This window comes from Canis lupus, chromosome 1, assembly GCF_048164855.1.
Source record: "Canis lupus baileyi chromosome 1, mCanLup2.hap1, whole genome shotgun sequence".
NCBI classification, from domain to species: Eukaryota; Metazoa; Chordata; class Mammalia; order Carnivora; family Canidae; genus Canis; species Canis lupus.
Window position 1 is genome coordinate 48,506,181 of NC_132838.1, and position 12,399 is coordinate 48,518,579.

The 12,399-nt window shown below is 38.6% G+C and overlaps 1 protein-coding gene across 15 annotated transcripts in view; it reads right to left on the reverse strand.

The window, feature by feature from the left end:
* Positions 1–419: 419 nt before the first annotated feature.
* Positions 420–12,399, reverse strand: part of SERAC1 (serine active site containing 1) — a 72,008-nt gene continuing 60,028 nt past the window's right edge. For all 15 annotated transcript variants that reach the window (XM_072829117.1, XM_072829160.1, XM_072829205.1 and 12 more), the window contains 7 exons: positions 10,700–10,850; positions 8,904–9,045; positions 7,382–7,476; positions 6,122–6,219; positions 5,004–5,186; positions 3,751–3,894; positions 420–1,950 (listed from right to left, as the gene is read on the reverse strand). In XM_072829117.1, coding sequence (XP_072685218.1) covers positions 1,814–1,950; positions 3,751–3,894; positions 5,004–5,186; positions 6,122–6,219; positions 7,382–7,476; positions 8,904–9,045; positions 10,700–10,850 — 950 coding nt within the window. In that variant the 3' untranslated portion in view covers positions 420–1,813. The remainder of the gene's footprint in view (positions 1,951–3,750; positions 3,895–5,003; positions 5,187–6,121; positions 6,220–7,381; positions 7,477–8,903; positions 9,046–10,699; positions 10,851–12,399) is intronic.

Below are 12,399 nucleotides of genomic sequence, written 5' to 3' on the forward strand. Positions count from 1 at the left end.
TTGCTGCATAATTAAACAAATGTTGATAGGGTTTACTGATAACCTCAGTTTACCTTCAAATGCTATACTCCAGTTTTAGCTTTGACTATCCCATTCTACAAGTGTCTACCATCTTCAAAATGCTAAAGACAGGTTTAACAGGACCCAGCAATTCCACTCTTAGTATATATCCAAGAGAATGGAAAACATGTCCACATAAAAACTTGTACATAAATGTTTACAGCAGCATTATTCATAATAGCCAAAAAACAGAAAGAACAGAAATATCTATCAGCTGATGAATGCATAATCAAATGGGTATATCTCCACACAACTGAATATTTGACCATAAAAAGGAATGAGGTTCTGATACACGCAACATCATAAATGAACCCTGAAAACAGGCTAAGAAAAAGAAGCCAGACACAAAGGGCCACATATTGTATGATTTCCATTTATATGAAATGTCCATAATAGTCAAATTCATAGAGGAAGTAGATTAGTGTTTGCCAAGGGCTGAGGAAAGGAGGTAAGGAATGATTGCTAATGGGTATAACTTAATTTGGGGGATGATGAAATGTTCTGAAATTAGATAATGGGGAAGGTTGTACAACACTATATTTAAAAGGGTGAATTTTATGGTATGTGATTTCTATCTTAATAATGCTGTTATTTAAATTATTTTTCAAAAAGACTTTATTTATTTATTCACGAGAGACACAGAGAAAGAGGCAGAGATAAGCAGAGGGAGAAGCAGGCTCCTTGCAGGGAGCTCGATGTGGGACTCCATCCCGGAACTCTGGGATCATGCCCTGAGCCGAAGGCAGATGCTCAATCGCTGAGCCACCCAGGCATCCCAATAATGCTATTTAAAAATAAGTCATCAACATGCTTTCCTATTTCCTTTTTTTTTTCTTAAAGATTTTATTTTTAAGCAATCTCTACACCCAATGTGGGGCTAGAATTCACGACCCCCAGATCAAGAGTTACAGTCTTATTAACTGAGCCAGCCAGGCATCCCACGACTTCCTATTTCTCACACGCTCAAGGTCAATTGATAAAACTTTCAAATGAGCATGAAAGAAAGGTATACATTATTTAGCTAAAGAGAATCAGAAAATCTTGATAGTAAGTATTGCTAGTATAATATAATGGCTTAGAATAGTTTTATTTCAGACTCTGATCAATAATGGATTAGCTACTTTATCCTTATCTGGGAAAAATTATAAGTATAGGTAGCTATAGTCTCGAAAGAATTACTATAGGCTACAATTCTTTTAAAAAGAGAAGTATTTGTTCTCAGTAGTATGAAAATAAAAACTTATAAGGAATTGACCCATGGATGACAATAGGTCTGACAAAGGTAACATGTGAGACAAAGGTTTACACAGATATATTTTTTTTAAATTTACAGCACATGGATATCCAGAACAAAAAGCCTTTATATTCTAGTTAAGTCTCCTCTCTAGTCTAGATACCCTCCAAATGGCATTTTTATGGAAGGTGATGATTGTTTTCCTTTAGAAACCATCAGTGTTCCTCCTGCCATGAGCTGGAGACAGTCACGGATGACAAAGGCATTTTCTATCCATAGCGGTTTGTTCCTTGCACAAGGGACAACACTGCAAAACATAAGCTAGCACACATGGAATTTCTTTTAAATCAAAAGAATCCAGTGTTTGTGCTTTACAGGGCATGAAGTGAGAACAATATTCTGTTGCCTGCAACATGCTCCAGACCACATTGATGCCATAGCGCCTGTGTTTGCATGATTGCTTAGAGCTTAGCAAGAGAAAAAGAACACCAAGTTTCTTGCAAAATGGAAGAAGAGAACTCAGTTTTCAAGGTCTTTGGCTAAAGTTTCACAGATGAATTGTAAGGTACGCTGGTATAAAAAAGCATCCTTTTTCTTTGGCTTACAAATGTTCAAATGGTCAACGTCCACAGGAATTAGATCTCCAATGCCTAAATCTGAAGAAAACAAAAATGTCAATAAAATCTATGTAAAAATATACCCTTCCCCTGTCAATATTGAAAGATAAATAGGTAGTTCCAAATGGTGATTTGGTTGTGATAAGGGATTCAAAAAAGATACAGACCTGGAAGTTTGACCATAGCTAAGCTACATGTGACTACTCTCACAAGAACAGATTCTCAGTAGGTATAAATTTATGCTTTTCATAAATTCTTCATATGTGTTCTGGGCTATTTCTAATTTATTTATTTTTTTTTAAGATTTATTTATTTATTTATTTATGATAGACACAGGAGGAGGGAGAAGCAGGCTCCATGCCAGGAGCCCGACGTGGGACCCAATCCCGGGACTCTAGGATCCTGGGCCAAAGGCAGACGCTAAACCACTGAGCCACCCAGCAATCCCTATTTCTAATTTAATAACAGAATCTGAACAGTATCATCTTCAAAACCTTTATATACATGCATGACATTACTAAATTATTTCAAGCTTCTTTTAACCACCTTTTCTCCTAGTATTTATGTTATTATACTTCATAATGAGCTCCCTTATCCTGATGACAAGAGTAGGAATGTCTCACATAGGATCTATTCTTTAAAGAAAAAAAAAAAAAAAAGGATCTATTCTTTACTCTGCCGGGCGGTGGGGGTGGGGGAGATGATTTAGTGCTTGAGGGACTGAGTGGAGGTTCTGCAGTTTCAGCCTAACAAAGTCCACCTGGATGAAAGTGACACGAGGTCCTGGTGAGGACAGCCAGGTAAGGAATACAGGTCATGGTTATGAAGGAAGACAAGCCTCCTCGTGACCCCAAATAAAGGGCAGACAGAATTACAAGGCTCTGTTGCTAGAAACAGCTGGTCCACAATATCTTTACTTTTGCTTCAAGTTTCCAGTCTTTTTTTTTTAAGTTCTTCAACTACTAAATAGTAACTCCTTACCCTACAGCATATTACTTTGTGGCGAAAGCCTATTTAAGTTATACTACAGAGTATTACATCTTTCATTTTATTTAGATAATGCATAATGGAGTTAGGAAAACTTATACAGGTTTTAGAACCAATTGGCAGGCACTCCAGATGCACTCTGTCCCTGAGAGCTCTCAGTATGGCCAAGTGCCACCAGGACAGCACCTAACATTGCCTCAGAGGTAAATGGGTTGGCCAGGTGAGAGAAAAGCATTCCAATGAAGGAAATGTGTGGGTTATCTACTACATATGGAGTAATATAGGAGGCTATAAAGAGAATTAAGATTTGGGCCCTACCTCAAAGAGCCTAATATACTACAGTAACAGGTATTGGTTATTTCCTTCAACCTCAGGTTTATAAAAGAAATTGTTGCTTGACTATTCCCCATCTAAGATTCCAATGGAAAAAAACTAATGTTAAAACAATATGATCTTCCATTTACTAAAGCTTCCAAACCTTTAGCTGCATGTAGAAAGCTTTAACAAATCAATTCTCAGTCTGTTAAATGAAATACTCCTTTCACTCTAGCTGATAGAAAAGTTGTCTATTCTTACCTTAATTCAACAGCACTTACTGTGATGGCTAAGTTAGGGGCAGCCAATTAACCTCTGCTAGCTGGCCAGTTAAATGAAGGAAGGGAGGAGTAGTGCCATGGTTGTATGTTGGCAGGGAAATTTTAATCTATAGCTGAAAAGAATAATAAAGTCTAGATCTTCATATAACTGTCTCCTAAAACTGAGAAGCTGAATATATAAGTGGGTTGTTTATAATTAAACTAGGTACCACCAACTAAGCATCTAATAGCAAACAAATTTCAAAAGAGGGAATACCTGCTGATTCCACGGGTACCACATGCAGTTTAATCATGCTACCAATGTAAGTTGGCAGTGTTTCTACAAAATTCAGCACCTGGAAATTTTTGTCTTTAGCAAACTCCAGAAAGTCATCCTGTAGTGTTTTAAGTGCAGGAGAATCTGTAAAATTAAAATTACAGAAAACAAGATTGTGACAAATTCTGTTTACCCAATTCATAATAAAATGTACTAAAGAGAAAATTAGGGTTCTGATTCAAGATAATAACTTATTTTCTCTCCTTCCTAAGAAGCCATTAAGATGAGAGTAAAAAGCTGTAGCCACATCAGAACTGATTGATAGAGGCCAGCAGGCAGAGGGAGAGGTTCCACATGTTATTGGCTGACCGGATACATGTGGGGCCATGTAGTATGTTGGACTGGGGTCCCTCAGAGTGATGGCACCATCACCCTAAAGCACAGCTTCCCATCGGCAAGGCCTGTCTATAATCACAGAGTGCCTGTCCCCCCATTCTCAACTGGATAAAGGCAACCAAGACATACTAGACATACTAGAGCCTCTAGACCCATACTAGAGGATAGCTTACAACTGAAAGAGACCCAGTGGGTAATCAAAAAACCTGGGCACAGAAGACACAGAACTCAGTGAAGAGACGAACTTTAAGGAAAAACTAATCATATCATTAGAATGATTTCAAAAGAATCAGAGAACAAGAAAGAGTTTCTGGAAAATAAAACTTGACTGCAAAAAATAAGGTTCAAATAGAAGGTTTAGAAGATAAAAGTAACTCTCCATAAAGCAAAAGAAAGAAAATAAATACGAAAAGACAACTGGCATATTAAAGGCTCAGCCAGGGGTTCCAAATCAATTAACAGGGGTTCCAGAAACACAGAAAATGTTTATTAATCAAAATAAGTAAGTACATTATACTTAATACCCTGAAAATCTTGTTTGTTTATATTTTAATAGCTGATTTTCCAAACTCCTGGGAAAAAAGCAGTTCCTTGGTAATTTGGAATAATTCTTAAAGTTTTAAATACTTAAGACAGTATTAAAATTATTAATTTGAGCAAATAATGGCTTAAGGAAGGGTATCAGAAAAATCAAGCCCAAACTAAAAATTTTCTGTGATAGTCTAAACACAATTTGTATACAAATAATAAAGTGGGATAATACAGTAAAGTTAGAAACTGTCTTCTTTTTCTCCTTCTCCTGTATAATGGATATTAATATAATCCCAATTCCCTCCATGACAGAAGGTAAATATTACCCTTGCTGAGTTCTTTGACTTCCAAAGAGGGAAACAGAAGATAGCGAATATTAACAGAGTATTCAGCCAGATGGGATCCATGATGAGGGACGCTATAAAAAATAATTCCTCTGGTATTGTTTATAACAGCACTCATTTCTGGCTTCTTGGAGGCTTCCAACAGCATTTTTTTGACAAGAAGACCTAGCCATACAAAGAAAAACAATGCATAAGCTGTTTTTCTTCCCTCCATTAATCTAAAACAAGGGGGTTGGGAAATGCATACAAATGCAAACGAGATGCATACAAATAGGTAAGATTCTAGAAACTCAGCTGAAAGACAGATCTCATATCACAGGATACACTGTCCCACAGAATATTAAGTAATGCTATGTTGGGTGTCCACCAATGAAGTAAATCTGCAGCACCCAGGCTCTCCCATCTTGCCCCCACACCATTAGGACAGTACTAATTATTCAAAAAAGAGTACCATGAAGCTTATCCACCATGGAAAACAAAGCTTCTGTAGGAAAATGCATCTAGGAAGACATCAACTCTTCCATCCCCCCCACCCTGGGCTTGAAGCTGATAATGCAACACAAAGGTCACTTAGATGGTAACAGTGGATCTCTGTGGACCCAGAGGGCTGCAACTACCTCTCCCTCAGCAAAAAGCCCCAAGGCAGAATCTGCAATCCTGAGCATTTCATCAGATAGAAGAGGCCAGAGGCTGTAGCAAGGCCCTCTCCACGGCAGATGGTGACCACTCTCGCGAGGAGTGGGCTGGGAGAAGCAGATGACACCTAGCAAGTGCATGACAGAACCAAAGAGCAGATATCTGCCATCACACCTCCCCCTTAGCAGGCACCGCTTCTGATGTTTACTGATTATTGCTACATGCAAGTATTACACATTGTCAAACGCATGTTCCTTCGACATGGTTTGTTACTAGTGGTCCCCTTGTGGAAAAATAATTGGCATAGAAGCAAAGTAGTAATCTAAAATCTCTTCACTGTATCCAAAAACATTAATTTAGAGGGAAAGGGGGCCAGAATTAAGTGAACCAGGGAGCTGCGGTAACAGGTTAGCCCCACTAGCTGAATAACCTCACAGTGCTGGCTTCACAAAAATGAGACATACCTCCCATGCTATGTGATACCCAAATGACTGGCCTATCTCCAACACCGGCAGCTCTGAGCTTCCTTAGAAGTTCGTTGCTCCTGAATGCGATGGACTTTCTAAACAAAATGAAAACGGCAGACATGATAGGAAGTTATTGATTCTGCATCCTGCTTCCTGCCCTAATTTTACTATCCAAGTTTTTGAGGCAAGAGCTTTTATTGGGCCAATACCACATATAACATTTTGGGGTCAGGATCATCCCTACTCTGTCTGATTTCTACAGCTGCTCATTCCCCATTTCTAACTTAGTCACACTGGCAAAACGGAATACGTAGGTCCAGGACAAGCCATTCATTTACTATACAAGCAGGGTTTGGGTGGCTCAGCAGTTTAGGGCTGCCTTCAGCCCAGGGCCTGATCCTGCCGCAAGTCTCACATCAGGTCCCCTGCATGGAGCCTGCTTCTCCCTCTGCCTGTGTCTCTGCCTCTCTCTCTTTCTGTGTTTCTCATGAATAAATAAATAAAAATCTTTATAAATTAAAAAGTAATTTTCAAGCTAAAAGGGAACTTCAAAACTATCTAGTCTGATAATTTCAAACTGTTTATCTATAAAATCCTCTCCTTGCAGTAACAGTTTGTCAAAGCTCCTTTTGGCTGCAATAAGGAAAGACCCCGGAGAACACTTCCTCCAGCACCTACATGGGGGCCATTCGCAGACAGCACTCAGCTTCCTAACAGTGATTCAGACCAATGCTCTCAATTTGCAGACCAAGCTTCCCAGACAAGTGAGATGACTTGTCTAAGATGACACAGTGGGTCAAAAGTAGAATCAGTTACTCTAGGTCCCAGAGCTCTTCTTCTTATATATACAATTGACACATAAGATATACAAGTGACACAGGCAGCCTGCATTACACAGCATCTTTTCCTTTGCTTCCTATAGCCAATATATACTTGTGAACACAAAAGCAAAAAGCCTCACATTTACTTCTGGGAGTAAAGGAGATTTTGCTATAGAATCCACAGTCCTTATTACTAGAATAGTTATAAATGAACCACTTTAGGAGGCCAACACTGACACTACATCTAATCTAAACCTTATACTATTTCATTGTTTACATGTTATTAAGTCCTTATAGAAGAGAAAAAAAGGTTAGGCTTTTCATAATAAAATTCTGTTTGTCGTATCAAAAGATAAAGCTCCCCTCCACCCCTGAGGGTCCACTTGTGGCCTGGACCCTGGGCCTTGCTCTGAGTCCACAGCATCCTCTCTGTTACCTTTCCATAGGACACCTCGTTCTCCAGTCGCTAAGGCTGGTATCATACTCCACAGATATAATTCGGAGAGCAGGACAGTCTCTTGCCAACCATGTCTACACAAAATAAAAGGTACAAAACAACACATGTGAATTTCCACTGCTCCTGTTGTTTCCTAGTGATTGACACCTGTAACTAAAGGCCACTGTGATACTGATGACTATTAAACATTACATTGGAATAAAGTTAAAAGGTGACTAGAAAATCAGTTCCAGCATTTTATCTTTTTATGTTTCTGGTCATAACGAGGCATCAATATTTATAGCATAAAGCCAATGAGAGGTTCAAGAGAATATTTTCAGTTTTAATGTGCTATAGCCAAAAGCAAGGAGTTTTTGGACTCCAGATCAAATTGGCTTTTAGAAAGCATTTCATAGAAAGTTATGACCTAGGACAGACCGTACAGCCTGATGGTTGGAGATTCGAGCTGAGAACTCAGATACTTAGTCACAGTTCCATCTCTGGACCTTAGGCCAATCATACTTTCCACAATTAAGTGTTGTCAGAGACAAAATGTAAACCATTCTCTCTGTGGGATAAGCCTCCATGAAGGTGAAAAAGCTATGGTGGTACAAAGCCCTGGAAACTACACACATATCCATTTTCACTGAGCTTTAGGTACACTGTATTCAATGTGTTGATCCCAGAGTTAAGGCTCTTAGAAGAAATATCACTAAGGAAATCCAAAGTAGAATTATTTCTTCAAAGTATTCCTATTGTTATAATTATTAAAATCACAGAACGAGCTAACTATTATGAATGTATTATTTGTTACATTTTTAATAGGAGTGAACTAAAAATGGGTCCTTGCCCATTTTTTACTCAATGAAATATTCTTTTAAAGTTATAGTCCAGGGATGCCTGAGTGGCTCAGCGGTTGAGCATCTGCCTTTGGCTCAGGGCATGATCCTGGGGTCTTGGGATCGAGTCCCACATCGGGCTCCCTGCGTGGAGCCTGCTTCTCCCTCTGCCTGTGTCTCTGCCTCTCTCTCCGTGTCTCTCATGAATAAACAAAACCTTTAAAAAAAATAAATAAAAATAAATATAGCCCAGGGACGCCTGGGTGGCTCAGTGGTTGGGCGTCTGCCTTCGGCTCAGGTTGTGATCCCAGAGACCTGGGATCATGTCCCACATCGGGCTCCCTGCATTGAGCCTGTTTCTCCCTCTGCCTATGTCTCTGATTCTCTCACTCTCTGTGTCTTTCATGAGTAAATGAATAAAATCTTAAAAAAAAAATGTTCTAAGGTTTAAAAAAAATAAAAATAAAGTTATAGCCCACATCCTAACAAGAAATTACACAACAGAAGGCAGGATGACAAGCCCAGCTGCTCATGAACATACTACAATTGTCCTTAAGGGACAGGAAAACTGCATGGAGGAGAAATCCCATAAAAAGAGAAAAATAAGCAAATCAAAATCAACAGCCAGAGATGGTAGAGTGTGTCATGAAGAAGGTGGCCTAGCAAAGTTAGGACTTCCTTACCTTGGGCCAACACGTTGTATACCTGCCTTCATCCTCTAAAATCTTCTCAGTTAAAACCTGTTCAGTGTCCTGCTGGCGCCATGTTTTGAATGCTGCTCCCATAAGGCCATGAATAAAAAGGACATCTGCTTTAATGGGCTGACTGATAGGGGAGAGAGTTTTAAAAAGAAGCAGAATAAATGCATTACTGCTTTGTTAAGAATCTACATGGTATTCTGTGGATGGTACTTAGCAAGTTCACATGACAGAAAAATAAAACCATGAAAGCAAGCCTATAAGCACAGGGTACTTTGGAACCCTGTGAGGAGTTTTGGCAAAGACATATATGAAGTGTGCACTCTCTGTAAAAATGGAGCTAGATCTAGCCCTAGCCAAGCAGACCAACCAAAATCAACTGTAATGAGTTTAATGACCAATGAAGTAACATATGTCATAGACTGCCCTCCAAAGAATTTCATGAGAATATTCCACAAATCAATAAAAGTATTTAAGAAACTAATTAGGAATATCCTAGAGTAGTTTCAAAACTGAGTATACACAGAGATTTTTAAAAACTTATCAGGGAAATGTTTATCAGAAATGAGATTTAGGGGCACCTGGGTAGCTCAGTCAGGTAAGGATCCGACTCTTGATTTTGGCTCCGATCATGTTAGGATTGAGGAATTGAGCCCCATGTACAGCTCCATGCTCAGCAGGAATCCTGCTTGAGATTGTCCCTATCTCTCTCTCCCCCTCCCCCTGCTAGCACACACACACTCTTTCTCAAATAAATCTTAAAAAAAAAAAAAAAAAAAAGATGTGAGATTTTAAAGTAATTCATAGTCTTTAGATATGACTCTTTTTGTTTTAGTTGGAGGCAGGGGCAGAGGTTAAGAGAGAGAGAATCTTAAGCAGACTCCATGCCCAACGTAAAATCTGATATAAGGCTCAATCTGATGACCTTGAGATCATAACCCGAACCAAAATGAAGACTCAAACACTTAAACCACTGAGCCACCCAAATGTTCCTAGATAACAACATTTTTACAAACTGTAGATGCATACGACTTGTAAGCTATTTTAGTACACAATTATGCAACACATATAAAAAACATTTCCATGTCATTTTATCTATAAAATTGGAATTAACCACACAATCCATTTCTCAATTAAATGTTTTTGCTATTTTCTGAAGTATTACTTTAAAGTGCCTGAGAAAAATCCAAGAAATAGGTAATTTTTCATTGTGGTCCTTTCTATATTTATTTATCTCAGCAATGATACAGCTGGAAATGGTGAGCAGAAATAATCTTAAAAAGGAACAGGAGTCAAATTTATTACAACTTACTTCTTCCAGTGAACGATTTTATACTTTGCATAAACTTTGTCCAGTCCTTCTGAGTTCTAGAACCAGGCTAATATAACATGGTTGTCTGCATAGAATGTCCTATCTTCTCCCATGCAGACCAACCTCTACAATCCAAATCAGCTATTAACTCAGATCTACAGGAAACAAGTAGTCAAACAAAGAACTACATGTTACAAAGTTTAAGGGGGACCACATTACAAGAGGTGAGCGCCATCTTCCTGAAGAATAGCCCTTGGTGTAAAATCACGCCGATTGATTTAGCTAGTTCCATACTTCCACAATAGCCCGAAATTCTTCTGAAGTTGTTATGGACAAACTATCAGTAAATAAGGTTATCGGGATTATTTGTAAGGTATTTACAGCTGAATTATGTAGACATAAAGTAAAATGATAAGCCCTGTAGGCTTTATGTCCCCACAGGAGACAAAGTGACTGCGTGCTTTCTTACCTTGTGCGATACTGGGGGTGTAGCACGTACACGCCATCCTGGTATTTTTCTTGCATAGTCTCTCGGTCTAGATTAGCCAGGGTTCTGGCAGCATGTGAGGCCTCCATAATGCGTTGAGACTTCATTGCCTCTGCCAGTATTGAAACCCAACCTGGTAAAGAGAGCAAACCCCCTCAATACCCACACTACTCCATCTGGGACTGTGAGCGGTTTCTGACTAAAAGTGTCAGGAGAAACACAGACTCTGGTGTCTGTCTCACAGAAAATAAAGAATACTCCAACTCCATTCTGCCCTAAAGTCCTCTGGCTTTCACAGCACATGATGTCCCAAGCCAGGTACCTGTAGGTGGGGGGTGGGGGGAGGGGGGGTCTCAAAGAAGGTGTGAGGGGTTTAAGAGCCATTTTCTTTTTTTAGAAAATCTAACAAAAGTTGCAATTACTAGAGATGTCATCAATAATGATATTCTGCTTTTAGTGAGAATTACTAAACTCAGTTTTAATTCTAGTTATTTCATCCTCATTGTCAGACATATTAGCAGCCTTTAATGCACATAAGAAATGATTTCTTAATAATGAGCTTACTTAGAATTAACAAGTGTTGGCGAGGATGTGGGAAAAAAAGGAATGTAAGCTGGTACAATCCACTATGGAAAACAGTATGGAGGTTCTTCAAAAAATAAAAACAGAATTACCATGTGATCTAGTAATTCCTCTACTGGGAGAAAATGAAAGAAAGAAAACAAAAACACTAATTCAAGGGATATATGCACCCCTATGTTTACTGCAGCATTATTTACAATATGGAAGAGTAAGATGTGGAAACAATCCAAGTGTCCATCCACAGATGAATGGGATAAGGTTGTGGTATATATATATATGCAGTTGAATAGTGCCCAGCCTTAAAAAAGAATGCAACTTTGCCATTTCTAACAACACGGATGGATCCAGACAATATTATGCTAAGTGAAATAAGTCAAAGACCAATACCACAGGATTTCACTCATATGTGAAATTTAAGAAATGAAAGAAACAAAGAGACAAACATAAAACAGACTCTTACAGAGAACAAACTGCTGGTTGCCAGAAGGGAGGATGTTATGGGATAGGGGAAATAGGTGATGGGGATTAAGAGGACACTTGTCACAATGAGCACCGAGTAATATAGAATGTATGAATCATTATACACCTGAAACTAAAATAACAGTATATATTGATTAGATTTAAATTTTAAAAAGAATATTACAAAAATAATGAGCTTGCTTGATATATGAAAGTCTGTAAAATACGAGGTTCAGGAAGGAAACATATTTTTTTTCTCACCTCAGAGATTCACAGTATTTGACAGCTATTTGATTTCTCAATGACTTTTTAAGTAAGCTCCACCCCCTCTGTAGGGCTCTAATTTAAGACCCAGAGATCAAGAGTTGCATGCTCCACAGACTCAGCCAGCCAGGTTCCCCTAACATATACATACTGTATACCTTGTATGTACTTTTTCTCTTCAACAGCATGGGATTATACTGTACAGTATGGATTGTTTTTAAAGTTTATTCAAGTAATCTCTACACCCAGTGGGGCTTGAACTCACAACCCAGAGATCAAGAGTCACATGCTCTACCTACTAAGCCAGACAAGCACCCTGGAATCATTATTTTTATAAAGACAAAGTCATACCATGTGCAGTATGACTTCATTTATTT